Source organism: Nycticebus coucang, chromosome X (genome assembly GCF_027406575.1).
Source record: "Nycticebus coucang isolate mNycCou1 chromosome X, mNycCou1.pri, whole genome shotgun sequence".
Classification (NCBI taxonomy): domain Eukaryota; kingdom Metazoa; phylum Chordata; class Mammalia; order Primates; family Lorisidae; genus Nycticebus; species Nycticebus coucang.
The window spans coordinates 183,792,492-183,811,201 of NC_069804.1; the positions used below are offsets into that span (position 1 = coordinate 183,792,492).

The following is an 18,710-nucleotide window of genomic DNA, read 5'->3' on the forward strand; positions in this document are numbered from 1 at the left end:
CAGCATTTAATAGGACACCATATTAAGAGGTAGGGCAGAACAAGAGGAGTCTTTCAAATAGATGAAGGAGGCATTGAGGAGTGGCCAGGTAAGTAGGAGGTCAACCAGGGCCTGCCATGGAAGAAGAGGAGAGTGAGCACCTGTAGCAGTTAACTGCACTTAGCCGCTAAAGTGTCTAGAAAAAGGAGATCCACAGTGTGATGCTGTGATAAAGTAGCCTGACCCCCCTGCCAATGATGTGTCGCCACCTAAGACAAGTACAGAAGTTTATTTATAAACCTTTTAAACGCTTTGCTATTGCAGGGCACCTGAGCCTGTGATCAGTTGACTCTCAGGTTGAACGGAGTAGAGATCAGCTCTGGTGGTGTGGTGGGTCACATGTTGGTCCCAGACAGCCGGGGTTAGGGAGGTCATTCAATGCAGTTTTAGGAGCATTAAAAGCTTCTATGGCAGGTGGTGCCTGTGGCTCAAAGTGGTAGGGTGCCAGTCCCATATGCCGGAGGTGGTGGGTTCAAACCCAGCCCCAGCCAGAAACTGCAAAAAAAAAAAAAGCTTCTGTGGCATGTTGGCAATGAAAAGGTGAGAAGAGTGTATGCAGGAAGGGGAAAAGAAGTGCTGGGGTGAGGTAGGGGAACTGAAGTTCAGAGAGACTTTTTTATTTATTTGTTTATTTTTTATCGTTGGGGATTCCAGAGAGACTTTTTACTAGAGGAGATGTTTAGATGATGAGGCCCCGCCCATGCTTCCACCCTACAGTCGAGTGCATTCCCCGCTTTCAATTATCCCTACCTAAATTTGGTAAGGCCTGAACTGTAGGGACTATGACATGATCAGGTTGAGCCCCAGGGACGGGCAACCAAGTGCCATCCTGACTGCCATTTGTTAGTTACAAGTGGACCACAACTTTTACATCTTTTTTTTTATTTTTTTTTTTATTGTTGGGGATTCATTGAGGGTACAATAAGCCAGTTACACTGATTGCAATTGTTAGGTAAAGTCCCTCTTGCAATCTTGTCTTGCCCCCATAAAGTGTGACACACACTAAGGCCCCACCCCCCTCCCTCCATCCCTCTTTCTGCACCCCCCCATAACCTTAATTGTCATTAATTGTCCTTATATCAAGATTGAGTACATAGGATTCATGCTTCTCCATTCTTGTGATGCTTTACTAAGAATAACATCTTCCACTTCCATCCAGGTTAATACGAAGGATGTAAAGTCTCCATTTTTTTAATGGCTGAATAGTATTCCATGGTATACATATACCACAGCTTGTTAATCCATTCCTGGGTTGGTGGGCATTTAGGCTGTTTCCACATTTTGGCGATTGTAAATTGAGCTGCAATAAACAGTCTAGTACAAGTGTCCTTATGATAAAAGGATTTTTTTCCTTCTGGGTAGATGCCCAGTAATGGGATTGCAGGATCGAATGGGAGGTCTAGCTTGAGTGCTTTGAGGTTTCTCCATACTTCCTTCCAGAAAGGTTGTACTAGTTTGCAGTCCCACCAGCAGTGTAAAAGTGTTCCCTTCTCTCCACATCCACGCCAGCATCTGCAGTTTTGAGATTTTGTGATGTGGGCCATTCTCTCTGGGGTTAGATGGTATCTCAGGGATGTTTTGATTTGCATTTCTCTAATATATAGAGATGATGAACATTTTTTCATGTGTTTGTTAGCCATTCGTCTGTCGTCTTTAGAGAAAGTTCTATTCATGTCTCTTGCCCATTGATATAAGGGATTGTTGGCTTTTTTCATGTGGATTAATTTGAGTTCTCTATAGATCCTGGTTATCAAGCTTTTGTCTGATTGAAAATATGCAAATATCCTTTCCCATTGTGTGGGTTGTCTCTTTGCTTTGGTTATCGTCACCTTAGCTGTACAGAAGCTTTTCAGTTTAATGAAGTCCCATTTGTTTATTTTTGTTGTTGTTGCAATTGCCATGGCAGTCTTCTTCATGAAGTCTTCCCCCAGGCCAATATCTTCCAGTGTTTTTCCTATGCTTTCTTTGAGGATTTTTATTGTTTCGTGCCTTAAATTTAAGTCCTTTATCCATCTTGAATCAATTTTTGTGAGTGGGGAAAGGTGTGGGTCCAGTTTCAGTCTTTTACACGCAGACACTTTTACATCTTTAAAAAGAGATGGCAATGCCATTGCTTTTTAATAACAACTGTGACTACTTCACGATTAAGAAGACAAAGAGGTCCCAGCTGTGAAAACAGGCACGGAAGTGCGTGCCGGCACGTGCACGCGCCGGGCTCTGCACACCCAGTGCGCTTGCGCGCGCCGCCATTTCCTGCAGCTGTGGGCCTGGGCTGCGGCGACCGCTAGGAAATAAGACTGTCAACAAAGAAAATGGTTCTCTTTGCTAGATCGGCGCCGGCGGGGCTGCTTCTGCAGTAGTCCCAGTGCCGGCCTCCAGTCGGCGCTCGAGGATCACAAATGGTCCCTCACCGTCCTGTGGCCCCGCCCTAGAAACTTTGCGGTCTAGTGGCCCTTCCCCCACTTCGCGGAGTAACACCTCCTTGGAGAATCTGACGAGCACCACGTGCCTGCTTTCCCTCCTTCACCCAAACCAAGCCTGCCAGGGCAGCCTGGGGGAGAATCCCTTTCCCAGATTGCCTGGCCCTTGACGCGTCTGGCCAAGTGCACAGGTTTTCCTGAGCACTGTAGCTGGAGGAGACGATTGGATGGCTTAGATCTTTCTAAACTGGACAGATGGTCTGGGGCAGTAAAGGGATGGAGAAAGGAGGAATGACTGTGGGAGGGCGGGGACGGGAAGGCCAGTGTGTTTGTAGCCAGGAAAAGACTTTGTCTTTTAACACCCCATTGGTATCAAGTGGAGGAATAGACTGCTCCTTGAAGTAGGGGCTGTGCTTGTTCCTTGGGGACATGAGCCCTTCCAAGTCCACCGGGTGACGGCCAGCAAGTCCCAAGCACTTGCTGCATAGGGTGCTGCTCATTTTTTCTCAGCACCTTGGATGGTTATGAGAAGAACATGGCCACAGAGGTTGGAGAGGCCTCGCAGGAAAGGCCTGGAGCCCCTAGCAATGGCCAGGGAGACCCTGCTGTACCCACGCAGCAACCTGCAGATCCCAGCACCCTAGAACTACAGGGAAGACCCAGGGAACCCCAGCGGCTCGTCGGACTGCACGGCTATGGCAGCAGGTAAGGGCTGAGCTGTACCGGGCTCCCGCCCACTACAGTCAGTGTTTCTGTCACAGGCTACAACCCAGGACAGATTCATACACACTAGGCTTGCCTGTTACCCTCTGCTGCTGTGAGAGGATAGGAGCCAGAAGGAAGCAGACCAGAAACCAGTGCCCTGAACATACATCTCCACGGGCTTCCACTTAGAGCCATAGTATCAAATCTGTTAGACTAAGCCTGGCACAGAGAAGGTGCACAGATAACCTGGTTGCTCAGCAGCCAGTAGGAGCTTGAAAATCTGGGTTGGGAGAGGGATATGGGGTGCTTTTGCCATTCATGAAGATGGAAAGTTTATGAGGAAGGTGTACCATGGTGTGGATGGGACTTGCTAGCAGAAATAAAAGCTATACCAGTTGGGTGATCTTTTCTCCTGCCATCACCATCAGGATGGCTGTGGATTTGGGCAATAACTCACCTCCACAGAGGTAACATTAGAAGAAGTTAGCAGCAATAACCCAAGGAAATGGGGGATGTGAGTTTTCCGAGAGAGGCCAAGGACCAAGGAAGAGCAGGGTAGCAGGGAACAGACAGCACCAGCCACTTGAGGTGGTTTCCGTTTTCTGGATCCTGACCTCTGAAGAGTAATGCCTGGTCACACCAAATCACAGTAGCTGAAGTAGGACAACTTTTCAATTTTGAAAACCTAGATGACTTGTAGAATAATTTTTCACATTTGAAGATTTTTTTTTTTTTACAGGCAATCTAGTATCAGATTTTACTGCCCCAGTGGGACATGTAGTATAGGATTCATGTCCAAGACAAGACTTGCATTATCCTTCAAGTTGCATTACTTCTGGTGTTTCATGGCAATTTTCCTTTACCCTTTCCTGATTTGGGGCCCCTGCCTTGCTCTGACTTCTGGACTTCCTTTGTGTCTTAGTTGCGAGTCATTCTCTTAACCAGATCTCCCTCTTGCTGCCACTGCCAATCAAGTATTCTAGCTCCACCATCCTCCTCCTGCCATGATCCATTGCTTTGTTTTGGTGGCCCCAGTAATAGAGCTGTGAAAAGGCTATTCTAGCTTCATCTTACTGAGGAACTAAGCAAAGGTGTTTGCTCAACTTTTGTGTTCCTCAGCCTGGCTCAGGTCTCCCAAACTTGATGGATAGGATGCATACCAGCAGTCAGCTTCACTGTCCTTCTGGCCCTTTTCTGTGTGAAGCCAGAGGCCCTTCCCTTATCACTTCCTAGAGTTGCAGTCTATGAGGTGAAGGAAGGCATATTTGCCTGTTGGGAGGTCTCTGTACTCCCCAGAGATCTTTTCCCAGAGCGGCCATGTTTGGGAATAAGCAAGAACCAGGGGCTGCGACCCAGAAATGACGCATACACAGTGAACACAGTGGCCAGGCCCCACCCACCCACCCTCAGAGCACACCATCCAGTGGTGACTAAATATGGTAGCGATGCTGGAATGCTGGCACATGCTGAGGACGTGCAGGTGCTATTCTCCATGCTTTATGCAGGGTCACCCATTTCACTCAAACCCACTCTATGAGGGAGGTACTATTATTATCTTTGCAGGTGAGAAACTGAGGCAGATGAAGGTTAAGTAACTTCCCAATAATTACTGAGCCAGCAGGTTGCCTCACCTGGATTAGAACCTGGGCAGTCAGAACCCAGAGACTGTACTGGTAATCCTTATGATGTGTACACTGCTCCTCCATTTGTGATAAGCCCAGAAAAGAAAGAAACCAGGTGCTCTGATGGTGAGGAGCTGGGGCAGAGGGTATTGTAGCTAGAATGGGTGGGAAAAGCTTTTCTGTTGAGGAGGTGACAGTTCAGCTGACACCTAAAACACCTGGAGGCGTCTACCTTGCAAAGAACACGGACAAAGGAAGAGGAAGGGGCCCTGAAAGATGGACCCTGTGGTTAGAGGGTAAGAGGTGAGGTAAGCAGGGGATAGGAGGTGGGCCCTATAAGGTCTTGTAGGCCAAGGAGAGGAGGCATTTGGGGTGCACTGTGGGTCTCCTGCTGCTCACATTGCAGTCCTGGGGAGGATCTCCAGGGGATTTGCTGCGTAGAGACAGGATCTTGTTATGTTGCCCAGGCTAGCCTAAAACTCCAGGACTTAAGAAGTCTGCTTGCCTCAGCCTCCTGGGTAGCTCCGGGGGATTTTTTTTACCTTGCCCCTTCAGTTCTGGTGTCCCCTGACTACTCAGCTGACATGGATCACCAGATGCCAGACTCTTGCCGGTTTTTCAGTCAGCAGTGGATCTTACTGCCCTTCTCTCACAGTCAGCCCCCTTTGCACTCTTTGGTTCTGCCCTTCATCCCCATCTGTCTTTCCAGGTTCCTTCGGGGCCTCCTCTCCCATCCAGTCCACCTCCTCGACTCTCCATGGCATATTTATGTGTAATAGGGCGATGAAGGGAGAGATGCAGGCTGACCAGGTTCACTGAGGCAGAGTCTCACACAGCCAGCAGGACTTCCAGCATGAGAGAGCTTGGCAGATCCACAGATGCTGCGGGCCAGTCTGTGGCTTGAGCTTTGGTATCATGTGACATACTTTGAGACTGAGGCAGGACAGCTCGGCAGATGCTGGGTCATGCTTGGTCTGCCTCTTCCCCATTCTTAAACTAGTTCAGGACTTGGATACTGGACACTGACAAGGAGGTGACACCCCAGAGCCTGGGCCAGGTGAGTGGCAGCATGTTGCAGAGAGGCCAGATTCAGCCCAGGGCAGTGTGCATCCACAGCACAGGCCAGAGGCTGCTGGAGAGTGGACATACCTGCTTTGAAAGAGACAAAAAGAGGATCAGTGGCAGTGTCCAACACAGTGCCCTAAAATGAAGTGGGCAGCCGTGGCAGCTTTTGGCCTGGGACCCGTGGCATAGGGGTAGGCAGAGCAAGAGCCAGGAGGCCTGGCCAGTGAAAAGCCCTGTGAGCTGCCTAGGAGGTCAAATGCCAGGCCGAGGGCTGTATGTTGCAGCTGAGGTGTGGAGGTTCCAGAAAATCAAGGTCCCTGTCAGTTCCTGTCCCCGTTGGTAGCATGTGCCTTCCAGAATGCATTGTGTCCAAATTTCTTCCTCATCATTTCTGAGGGGATGCTGGAAGATTAGGGTCTGGCTACTGATCGACAGTGCCAGCTGGGCCACGTCTCATCTCACTTAATCTGGGTTTTCTTATCTGTAAATTGAGAAGTTCCATCCACTGATCTGTAACGAGCCTTTAGGAGCAAAAGCTCAGTGACATGCAGGTGTTGTTTCAAAAACACCAGCACCCTTTTAACTCTTGGCAGTGGCAGTCTCCAAATGAAGACCCTGGAAGACATCAGCTCTTAGTGTTGACACGCTTGTCCCCCACTCTCCGTTTCTTTCAGTGTGAGAAGCCCCTCAAGCTGCATGGTCACTGTTACCACCACTGCCCCTTCTGAGCAGCCTCACGTTTATAATCCAGTCCCCCCAGGTGAATTGGACTCCAGCTCGGCCATGTAAGAAAGGACACCTAGCAACCTGGGAGATGTTATCTGGGAACAGGGTAGTTCCCTCATTTTCTCCTTGGGAGTAAAGGACCCATGTTTGTTCTGTGTTTTTCTTCTCTGGCACCTCCCCCCAATTCCCAGCAGCCCTTTGGCCAAGGGTTCACATCATGCAGTCTTAGTCCCCCAGTATGAACTCCATGTGCCAGCCCACACAGGTCTCACGGCACCTCACCTTCTCCCTATCCCAGTAAGAAGCTGAGGCAGCACCTCCTAGGGTGTTCCTGGATATCTCCACACAGCCAGCAGCTGGGCACTGCCATCTGTTGGACCTTGCTCATGTCTCCATGGGACATGTCTGAGAAGGCCAGGCCTGTGCCTGTGTCTCTCAGTCACCTTCCCACTGCCTCACCTGCATTTCTGGCCACTGCTTGGGGTGCAAGAAAAGGCACCATTGTGGGGAGGCTGCTGAGTGGGATGTGTGTGAAGGGGGACTCTCAAGGGGCCTCCACTGACATCAGGTCAGTAGGCTTGATTATACACCATGGAGAGGTGGGTCTGTCCAGGATGAGGTGACTCTATCTGTGCCTCTGGGACTCCAGGAATGAGAAGGGAGAGATTAGATTTGAGATGGAGATTGCACAGCAGCTCAGGCCTCTGGGGAGGCTCCGAGTGGCAAGTACTGACAGCCATGGTTTAAGGCTTAGAGGACATCTTGGTTGTGGGTAGGTAGGAAAGAGGACACTTACAGAGAGGGGTGGAAAGCCCATGTGACTCAGGTGTAGAAGTACAAGAGTCTTCTGGGAGAAGGTGAGGACATGGAGGGCTGAGTGAAAGAGGTTGGCACATTGCCATCAGTTGCAGGGAGCATCTTTCTAGGGCTCTCAGTCTAGACACAATAAGCTGAGCTCATGGGCTAGGATTTCAGCCTGAGTCCCCCACAGCTCCCTCTGCTGTTGGCCCTGAGGCCTGGGGTCCACTAGCACCTCTGCCCAAGGCCTTCCATGAGCATCCTCACTTCCTTCAAACGAGGCTGGGGTCCCTCCAGCTCTGCACCCCTTCTGTGGGCCAGGTTGTCCCCCTGGAATTTTCCAGCATACCCCTTTGTGTTCTGCTCTGCTCCTTCTACAGTAAAGGGGTCCTCTTCGTGAAGGAGTACATCAGTGCTAGCGAAGTGTCCTCTGGGAGGCTGTCGTCTTCACGCTGTGGCAGGTAAGGGCAAACCTCAGACAATTCCAGGCCCTGGCCTTCTCCTGCAGGCCCTGTTTTGTCCTCATTCTGCACCCCTAGTACCTTGTTCAGGGTATGGCCCAGAGTAGCTTCTGGTAAAAGTTTGTTGAATGCATGAGTGATGTCATTGCCCTCTGATGTGATTTCTGCTTTTTTAGGTTTCCCGCCTACCTGGGTGCCTTTGAGTTCTTACAGTTAACTCCCCCTGCACCCCACTGTCAGTGCTGTCCTATTATTCCATCCTTCGTTGCTTTCTTTTGTGAAATAACAAACGCATCCCCCTCTACAGAGCTGGCAGGGCCTTTAGGGACCATGTAGTTCGGCAGTTTTCAACCTTCCTAATGCCGCAGCCCTTTAATACAGTTCCTGTGGGTTGTGACCCACCGGTTGAGAACCACTGGACTAGTTGATTCTATCTTATTTCAGATCACAGGGGTCTTCTCATGAGCCCCCATGCTCTTTCCTGTCATGCCAGGCTGCCTCACTTGAGCATGCATAGGACTGCAGCTCCTGCTACACGCGTGACTTTGCGCAGATGTGTCTTCATCTGCCTGCTTCCTAATGTGATGTGGAAGGGTACGACAGTGTCATGCTAGTGCACAACCACCTACCACATGGGGTTTCTTAGGGGACATTTTTATGACAAGTCATCTCACTGCTAAGGTGAAGAGTTTAGTAACATGGAGGAGTGTCCCAGCCTTATTTTAGGATCAGGGCTCTGGGGCTTCCACGCTAGTTTTTCCTGGTGCTACGGAATGATGAACATAGGTATGGCAGTCGCAGTCCAGCCTCAGTGCAGCCCCCCACTGTTTCGGTCATTTGGGGTAAGATGCTCGACCTCTATGAGCCTCAGTTTCATCACCCGGAACCCCTCAGAGTGGTTTTTCTCAGCAGCTTTATTAAGTTATAATTCACCCCTCAAAGTGTGCAATCCAGTAGGTTTTGGTATATTCATGGAGTTGTGCAACTGTTACCACTGTCCAATTCCAGAACTTGTTCATCACCTCAAAAAGAAACCCCAGACCCATTACCAGTCCCCCACATCACCACCCTCAGCTCCTGGCAACTGCTCATCTATTTTTTGTCTCTATAACTTCATTCAGGGAGGTTTTGAGGTTAGAAATAATATACGTGAAACCTTTGGACACCCATGGGAGCACTCATTGCCATCTAGAGTTTGCTTCTATGAAAGTCACTTGGCAAAAGTGTTCATTTCCTGGCCTTCTCCCAGTCCCACCACCCTGTTAAATTTAATTCTTAGATTCTGAAAATTAAATTTATTTTAAAATATAATTTAACACTTAGTCAAAATATGATGTGGTATGAAAAGCCAATAGCCTTTTTTAATTGGGCAATGTGAATTGCTTTATCCTCTAGGAAGCTTAGAGATGAATTTGGTGCAGAAGAAAACAGGACATGGGATGAAATTCTAGCTCACTTCCTTCCCAAGTGTGACCTTAGGCAGGTCACTTCACCTACAAGGCCACCCCACCACTCCTAGGAGAATGGCAGCTTCGTTAATGGGTAACCCAGGGCTCAGAGCTAGTCAGTCACCCTTCCCTGGCCATGTTTTTGTTTGGTCACCAGTTTTTGTTATAAAAAATGAAGATACGAAAAGGAAAAACAAACACCCTTCTCTCTTAATGCTATGCTGGAAGCCAAGCACAGGCTTCATGTCATAATGTTCCCTTCTTTCTTCCCATTGCCAGGGTCTGATTTCTGCTGTGAATGGGCTCCTGTGACTGTCACATTATAACACAGGTGGGGAGGTGAGCTCTGCTCTTTGCCCACTGGTCAGTGGAAGTGAGAGTCCTCTTGGTATATAGGCCACTCATCCTTGTCATTTTACTCCTTGTGACAGATCTTCTTTGCCCCCCACAGAAGAGCTCTTCTCCAAGAGAACCATGCCTTCTTAGCATCAGTCCTTATGGCACCAAGTGCCATTTGGGATGATGGATGCCAACTGGCAGTGTGGAGTCATGTCTCAGCTTGTGGCCCCAAGGTTAATTAGGAAAGTGTTCCCTAACTGTGACAGTGATATGCTCCCATCTTCTGCCCTCCTCTTCCCCATCACACTCCCTGCAGCATCAGCAGCATTGAGGATGTGTTTGACATGGAGAAGAAAGCCCCATATGACAGCACCCTGTATTCTGAGAGGTATGTCTGCACTTGATCTTAGCCAAAAGGCCAAGAAGCGATGAGAGGTATGTCTACTCTGTATTCTTTTTATTTTTTTCTGTCTTTCTCTCCTCTCCCCACTGGGAAGCTTGCAGTTCTTATGGAGGAGAAACAGCTCAGGAAGATGTCCACACAAAGTCTGTTTGTTTTTGTCCACTGCTTTGCAACTTCAGATCTGTTTGCAGATCTGTTACGTGATGCAGGACACTGCCACAGGGTGGTGATTCTCTTATTGGGATCTCACATTTGTGGCAAGTAAGGCTTTTGAACCCAGCTAAACTGGAGGGTAGATACAGAAGGCTGCACCATGCAGAAGGGTGGCGTCTGAAAGCCCTAGGGGCTCGTGTCCCTAGGAGAGGACCTGTGGATCAGTACCTAATCAATCACTTCATTAACTTGTGAATCTGACCAGAAATAAAACATAAAGAGAAAAAGCAACTAGGAAAAAGGTTAGTGGGTGGGACATGAAGAAAAATGCTGTTATTAAGAATCTAGAAAGGAGACACAGAACTAAGAATGCAAACTGGTGTGGGGACATTGAATGGATGAGCATGAGAGCACCTCATTCGGCAGTTTTGAAGCTTAGACTAGATGATGTCACACTCATGGGATGATCTTAATAACAAAAAATTCCTATTTTAAATTCTTGGAATGGGAAAAAAGAGTCATAGAGATTGAATTCACTCAGGTCACTGTGAAGGAAGCGAGGATGGATAGCATAGGGAGTATGCTTTATGTCACACAGTGAGTCTGTGGCGGTCAGGATTAAACCCTAGGATCATGACTGCTTCTGGATAGGGATGTTTCTGTTCTGCCATCTGGCTTCTCACATATCAAGAGGTTGAAATTCTAGTGGATGACATTTGGAAGCCAAAGCTAGATTGGGGAGAAGGTGGGAGGAAGTGAGTATTAGGGACTCCTACCAGGCCCCAAAATTAAACAGGCACTAGGGCAGGCAAGTAGAGGGTATAAGTAAATCCTCTCCAATATGGCTGAAGAAACAGCCAATTACCTGGACCGTGGGCAACCACAGAGGCCAGCTAGAGCATATGATGTCACATCTCCTATGGGGAAGGCATTGGTCTTGCCACTGTGTAGAGGAACAAGCCCTAGAAGGTTTGGCAGGCAGAGGGGCAGGGAGAGTCTTGTGTCCTCCAAGCCTGCACGATCTAGCCCCTGCCCCCTAACTCATGCCATTGTAGCCATGCACGTGCTTCTGCCCCAAGGCCTGTGCATTTGCTAGAACAAGTATCACAGTGGGCTGCTCACACACACTGTAGTGAGTGGGGAAGAAAATGTGTGGCTGGTTTTGGAGATACTGCAAACTCTTCAGAGGCCGAGAACTGGTCTAGCCCAGGGCTATGCTGCCAATCACACACCACAGAAAAACATGGGAGACTGGGGATGCTTTTCAGCAAACCTGGGCCTGACTGCATCAAACCAGAGGGGCTGGCTGTGTCACACCAGGAGTCTGTATGCCAGCCTGACCGCTGGATTATTGTGTTTTCATTTCCCAGAACAACTGGTGGGATTTGTACTTACTGTAACCGTGAGATCCGAGACTGTCCAAAGATTACCCTAGAACATCTCAGCATCTCCTGCCATGAATATTGCTTTAAGGTAAGAAAGGGGTGCTGCTGAGGACATCCTGTAGAGTGTAGGAGTCTTAGGGTTCAGAGAGTGTGGAGGAGACTCTGTCTCTATATGCCTTTGCACACAGTTGTGGAAGCTTTGCAGAACTGGGAGGTGAATGAGCTCATTCCAAGTCCAAGGGTGTAAATGAACGAATGTTCACTATTCCATGTGCTTTGTGCCACAGAGAACACAAAAGAAGTCTTCTGGGGAAAGATTGTTCCAGTTCGAGGGCCATAAAAAGCACAGGCCTTGGGACAGAAGCACGTGCATGGCTGCAATGGCATGAGTTAGGGGGCAGGGACTAGATCATGTTGGCCTTGGAGGACACAGACTCTAAATTTTATTCTAAATGCAATTGGAACCTACTAGAGGGTTTGTCTAAGGGAGTGATAAGATCTGATTCATGCTTTTAAAAGGGTCCTTCTGGCTGTGAGAGAGCTCATAGGGAGCAACTATGAAAAAAGGAGGCCAATTAGGAGGCTGTTGCAGTATATTAAGCTAGAGAGTTGGCAGCACTGATGGCAAGATGGTGGCTGTATTGGGGGTATTGTTGAAAATAGAGCTGCCAGATTCTGATGTTTGAGAGCAGTGAGAGGAGATGCTAAGCTGTGGGGCTTGAGCCACTAGGTAAGAGGATGGTGATGTTTGCTCAGATGGGAAGGCCTGGAGGGGAGCGGGTTTGTGAACATAGTTGAGAGTGGAGGAGGAGGCAGTTGACATTGAAGATGCCCCAGGGAGAGCCAAAAGAGGAGGGTATGCGGCCAGCTGGATGTGTAGCTTTGGGTTCTGAGGAGAGACTACGGCTGAGGTGCTCTGGACATATGTTTGCTCTGAGCCTTGGGACCAGATGAGCTTACCTAGGCTGTGAGTAGGCAGACAGGTGGGCTGAGGGCTGAGCCCTGTGACTCTCTACCATTTAGAGGTTGGGAAGGAGATGGGGGTCTAAAAGGAAAATGAGAAGTAATAGAGAGTATGGTGCCCTGGGAGCCAAGTGACGTCATTTTTTAAGAAGGCTGCGGCAGCCACCCTGTCAGTGATTGCTGAGGGATGAAGAAAGACGAAGGCTGAGAATTGGATTTTGCAACATGGTGGTCACTGATGACCGTAGTAAGAGCAGTTTTGGTAGAGTGATAGGGACCAGAGCCTGACCAGAGTGAGCTCAAAAGATAACATGTTGCAGAAGTGGAGAGTCTACCTGACTTGCCCAAGGGCTTGGCTTTGTAGGGAGCAGAGCAGTTGGGCAGTGGGGAGGAGATACTGGAATGTGCTCACATTTATGAGTTTATGGGAGGATCCAGAGGAGAGCAGAAACTGATGCTGCAAGACATAGAGGCCAGTGTGGTCACAGTGTCCATCTGCAGGAGGAGAGGGAAAAGGCTGAGCATGCACCTCGCATACAGGGAGGTTCCCAGGTTGGGTGGTAGGACAATGAGCAATTTCTTTAGCAGTTCCTTCTGTTTTCTCTGTCAATACAAAGCATGGTCATCTACTGTAAGTGGAGGGATGAGTGTTGACCATATAAGGAGAAAGGGGAGGGGGATGATAGATAGATCAGAACAAAATAGAGGTTGAAATCCCACCAAGACAGGTCTACATAGTCATGTGTCCCCAGCTATGCTCAGGAGCACTAGTGAAGCAGGGGACTGGAATTTACCAGGGCGATTTTGCCAGGTGAGTTAAAGTGAGAGTGAGGTATGTGTATGGAAGGGGTGAGGTGGTGGTCTGGCCCAGGCAGTGCAGTGAGCTGTCTCATGTGGAGAGCAACTTTACTCAGAGTCTGGTTGAAGTGGAGAGGGTGCCTAAAGTATTGGAGAGAAGGAACTACAGGTTGGAAAGGGGGAATTCCCAAGTGTTCATGCATCTGGAATTTACCCAGATAGAAGCAGTGCTGGGGGGAGGTAGAATAATCCAGATGCTAAAATTAATGACTAGGGGGTAGGAAGGGCCTGGAGAGCAGCAGATCTTTGCAATAAGATAAGGATAAAGGGGATTCTTTGAGGGCCAGTTGTGTTCAGTGTACTTTAAGTAGGATTATATTTTTCAACCTGAAGATAATCATGTGTGGTGTGATTAAGAACATTGTTCTCCATGACTCATGGAATTTTACATGAAAAGTCCTAGGAGATTTTGTGAGCTTCTAGTTACATTCTTAGTATAGAGCACTCCTATGAAACATAGAGCAAACTTACAGGAGCCTGGCACCTAAGCCACTCTCGGATGTATTTGATGACACATTCAGGGTGGGCAAGATTGCCTGGGAAGTCTTTGTGAGGGATGTGGGTTTGGACTCAGGGGAGGAGTACATGGTAATATTTTCAGGGTGCCAAACGAACAAAGGTGGCTGCCACCTGGACTGTGCATGCAGGGATGGTCAACTTGCTTGAGGTGCTCGAGTAGGCCACAAAGAAATTGGCACAGTGGGGCCTGATATTTTTGAGAGGTTCTTAGAGGTGACTGCAGTGCCCTGGGCCACTCTTGTGGGCGATGAGCACAGAATTGGACAAGGTGTTACCTTTCTGAGGCCACAGGGCTGCTCAGAACCAAAGAAATGACATCAGAGCCAGTGTCACCTCAGCTGCACTCTGCTGCCTCCCAGCAAAAGCCACCACAGTGCTCAAGTTCATTTGCATAACTCATTTCATCATACACTTTGACCATAGGTTTTTCTTCACCTTGTTAGGTTGTCATACATTTTTGGGTTTTTTTGAGACAGGGTCTCACTTTGTTGCCCTCGGTAGAGTGCCGTGGTGTCACAGCTCACAGGAACCTCAGACTCTTGGGCTCAAGTGATTCTCTTGCCTCAGCCTCCCAAGTAGCTGGGACTACAGGTGCTTGCCACAATTCCTAGTTTTTAGAGACAGGGGCTTGTTCTGGCTCAGGCTGGTCTTGAACCCATGAGCTCAGGCAATCTGCCTGCCTTGGCCTCCCAGAGTGCTAGGATTACAGGCACGAGCCACCACACCCGGCCTATTGTCATAACATTTTAAAATACTTGTTTGTTTTGTTACAGTTAGGAAAGAAAGCGGATACCCAGGGCCACAGCATCATGGCAATCATTTGAGGTCCCCATTCTCCATGGTATGAAGCACTTTTGCCAGCCCAGATAGAGTTCTTTCCTGTGGATCTAGAGGTGATCTTCCTAAATCAGTGGTTCTCAATCTTCCTAATGCTGTGACCATTTAATATAGTTCCTCATGTTGTGGTGACCCCCAACCATAAAATTTTTTTCATTGCTACTTCATAACTGTAATTTTGCTACTGTTATGAATCATAATGTAAATATCTGATATTAGGCGACCCCTGTGAAGGGGTCATTCGACCCCCAAAGGGGTCGCGACCCACAGGTTGAGAACCGCTGTCCTAAATAGATCAGCAACATCAGTCAGTCAAGTTGAGGCTCAAATCCTGTTTCACAGTAACCAAAGAGACAGAAACATAATACATGAATCAGAGGGCTGATTAGTTTACAAGGAAAAGTAAAACTACCAGGAGGTAGGAATTGAAAAGTCAAAATAGCCAGGCTGGTTGCCATCAGCAAGGTGCAGAGTAAGAACAAACAAAATGGTTTGGAGGATCCCAGCAGCCCCTCTCTGTGCTTCTCAGCACCCTTGGGGAGCTTGAAGCCAGAGCCTGGAGAGGTCTTGAGATCTAGACAGATACAGAGACTCCTGGAATCCTCTCCTTTGAGACTGCAGGCCATGCCACCCTGTCCCACAGTGCCAGAAGGGAGCCCGGCTGCCCATGGCTGGCTGTTCTCCTCTCCCCAGTTGGTCTTCCTGGGAAGGCAGGTTGGAGAGCCTTGAGGTTGGAGGGGCTGGGCTGCTGAAGTAGCCTTCCCTTTAATGGGACTTGTCATAGCATCTTTCTTGGGACCCTAAACATCATCATTAATGTTCTCCCAGGCCCTCCTACTACAGCAATGACCACTGACATTTACCGAGCACTTATTTTATGCTTGGCCCCAGGCTGAGTGCTCTGCATGGACTGAGTCACCAAATTCTCCCAGTGACATTGGGGAGTACATCTTGACAGTAGGCCTATTTTATAGATGAGGAAATGGACACTGGGAGGGTTTTGGTGACTTGCTCAGGCTCATGTAGCTAATGAGTAATGGAGTCACGGCTCAACCCTGGGCTGAATTTTGAAAATATGTGATCATTCTGCCAGCTACTTTTTGTGGGATTTTAGTTTGGGTTTTACTTCTGGGTTTTGCCATTTTTTAATTGACTGCTTGGACATCCAGGATGTGACACAGGCTTGTAGCACCTGCCTGCCCACCTTGCTCAGGTGCCCTGTTCCTGCCCCAGCTGTTCCTGTCACTTTGCTTGGTGGGTTCACCTGAAGCTGCCTTCTCTTCCAGTGTGGGATATGCAGTAAGCCCATGGGTGAGCTCCTGGATCAGATCTTCATTCACCGTGACACCGTCCACTGTGGACAGTGCTATGAGAAGCTCTTCTAGGTGAGTGCTGGCACCACAAGGGATAAGCAGCCAAGAGACTCGTTAGGGGAAAGAAATGTGCCCTGCTCTTTCCCTAAGTCTTAATCTAGACACTGTGCTCTCTCTCAGCCTTTATGTTCAGAGCGACTCAAGTCCTTATGTTCATGTGCACTAGGATACTGTGAGATCTTAGGTAACAAAGTCCCTCCACGGGTACACTTCCAAGTTGTACCTTCTATCACCACCTCAGCTGAGTCCTCTAGCTACCCTGGGGATGTGAGTAACACTATTAGGTTAAATTCAATAGGATGTGATTTTTAGGAGGCTTCTAACCAAAGGGATATCTGTGTTGGAATTTTTATAACTGATTCATATTTTTGCCCTCAATTCCTGTTCCCTGAGCTTTACATAGGAGCTTAACCCATTTTCAACAAGGAAATACAGACTCAGAAAGGGAAGGGGCCTGAGGAAACCTACTTGGTTTGTGGTAGAATTGAGACTTCTCACCCTAGGCCTTCAGATCGCCACCCAGGGCTCTCTGCTACAGTTCCTTTTACTGCCTCCACCATTGCTTGCGTAGCTTTAGATCAGGACTCGATGGCCAAGCTGTGCCACGTGGTCAGCACTGCCTGAAGGCTTGCTGTGTGCTAAGAGTCAGTGGAACTGGCCTCTGGGTCTGAGCACAGAGCTGGATACATCCCTGGAAGGCAATCAGGACAACTAGCAACCAGGCTTCCACCAGATACGTACTGGTCACCTTCTCTCCAGAAGACACATTCGGCTGAACTGTGACTCCTGAATGCTGGAGCAGTCACATAACCTGAGGGGCTGTGGCTGATTATTGGATTGGTTACATATTTCCAATCTCATGGTTGCTTCTATTTTCTTTTAGTTCCCTCAGGCTGGTCAGAAGCTGATGCCTCCCAGCTAAGTTTGGCTGTCTCCAGTTGCCCCAAGATGCTGGCTCCTCTGCCCTCACTGCCTCCCTCCCTGTTTGATTTCTTCATGCGTTTGCCATTCTCATGTTGAACTTGCTTACATCCATTATTGTATCTTCACGATGCTATGATAATTACTGGTGGGTTTAGCTTCTTATCACTTACAAAGCACTTAATATCCACGTGATCTCAGTTCCAGCTCTATCAAAGAGGATTGAAGAATTCCATCTTGACTTCCCTCAAACAGATTGACTTTCTGTTGAGTTTAGGTGGGCAGAAGTGTGAGATTCAGTATATCCTGACTCCCTTGAGGCTTCTGAAGGGCCAAGTAGAAGACTGTTGATGATCCCTGGTGGGTAAATTGCAGGCATTGAGTGTTGGGGATTGGCATAGGCTAATATTAGCTTGTTTAGTTGCCATATATGGGTTTTAATTTCTATAAATGTTTTAAAGTAGTTAGTTGCTTTTGATTGAGTTACGTAGCAATTTTAATTCTCTCCTCTCACCCACCTTTCACTATATTTGAGTTTTTCCCTACAGGTGTGTGGACATGTATTGGAAGGTTTACACTATTAGGTTAAATTCAATAGGATGTGATTTTAGGAGGCTTCTAACCAAAGGGATATCTGTGTTGGAATTTTTATAACTGATTCATATTTTTGCCCTCAATTCCTGTTCCCTGAGCTTTACACAGTAATCCTCTCTAGTGGATTTTAGGGTGATTTGATCCCAGCAGGATTAAGAAGGGAGAAAAGCAGCTAACACTTCTTGAGGCCTTACTACCTACCAGGCACTATCACAAAGTGGTGACATTAATCCTCTAAATTCTTCTGTGAAGAGGGTTTTCTTGTTTCCATTTTACAGATGGAAGAGTAAGTGAGGCTTAGAGAGAGGTGGTCATTGCACTGTGTAGAACACTGTGCATAACTGCTGTCTCTCCAGGAGCAGTGACCACAGTAGCAAAGCCTTGATTTAGCACTCAGTATGTACTTCCTACCAGGTAATACTGCTTCCCTAGGTCCTCCAGAGGCATAGTGTCACCAAGGGGGGTACAGGAGGGTATGAAATCGTGCCCCCTTCTGGGCATCCTGGATGCTTGGATTTCTGCAAAAGCCAAACTGTCCCTTTTCTCCCCTCCCCTTTCTGTGAGAGTCCTTCTAGACTGAGATGCTGTCAGCTGGGAGCAGAATTGACTCATCTTCCCAAAGAGGGGCTTGTCAATCCAGGGAAGTTCCTGAGGGATAACTGGTCTGTGAGCACAGAGTTTCTAGTGCCCTATTTTCCAGTGCAGACTCTGTCTCAAGCTAGTGGCAACTATTGGGGCCTCATATACTTGGAACACGGAAACCTTTTGGCTGGCTGGGTAGATGCAGGCTGACCAACACTCTGTTATAACATTCAGTTGTACTCTGCCACCTGTGGCCCAGCATCACTTTGTAAGCTTCTTAAGAGGAAGAACAACCTTAGAGTATTTCTGACACACAGTGAAGGCCTCTTCTCTTGATTTAATTATAAAATGTCTCACCATCTTTCTCCAGTTTCTGAACCCTATTCACACTGGCTTGTGGTCTTGTTTTTCCTGCCAAATGATCAGAGAGGAACATTCCATTTGTTTGCATAGCTGTGTATTATATTTACGCTGCAGGGGAAATGTACAATATGCTATG

General features: G+C 48.1%; 1 protein-coding gene across 10 annotated transcripts in view; it reads left to right on the forward strand.

Annotated features, from left to right (window-relative positions):
• ZNF185 (zinc finger protein 185 with LIM domain) overlaps nt 1-17,177 on the forward strand; it is a 62,120-nt gene extending 44,943 nt beyond the window's left edge. For 6 of the 10 annotated variants that reach the window (XM_053580225.1, XM_053580223.1, XM_053580227.1 and 3 more), the window contains 7 exons: nt 2,970-3,164; nt 6,526-6,636; nt 7,756-7,836; nt 9,940-10,011; nt 11,550-11,652; nt 16,028-16,126; nt 16,998-17,177. In XM_053580225.1, coding sequence (XP_053436200.1) covers nt 2,970-3,164; nt 6,526-6,636; nt 7,756-7,836; nt 9,940-10,011; nt 11,550-11,652; nt 16,028-16,126 — 661 coding nt within the window. In that variant the 3' untranslated portion in view covers nt 16,998-17,177. Of the gene's footprint in view, nt 1-2,969; nt 3,165-6,525; nt 6,637-7,755; nt 7,837-9,939; nt 10,012-11,549; nt 11,653-14,677; nt 16,002-16,027; nt 16,127-16,997 lie in introns of those variants that run through there. The other 4 variants (XM_053580230.1, XM_053580231.1, XM_053580228.1 and 1 more) reach the window with 4 other exon arrangements.
• Nucleotides 17,178-18,710: the final 1,533 nt, after the last annotated feature.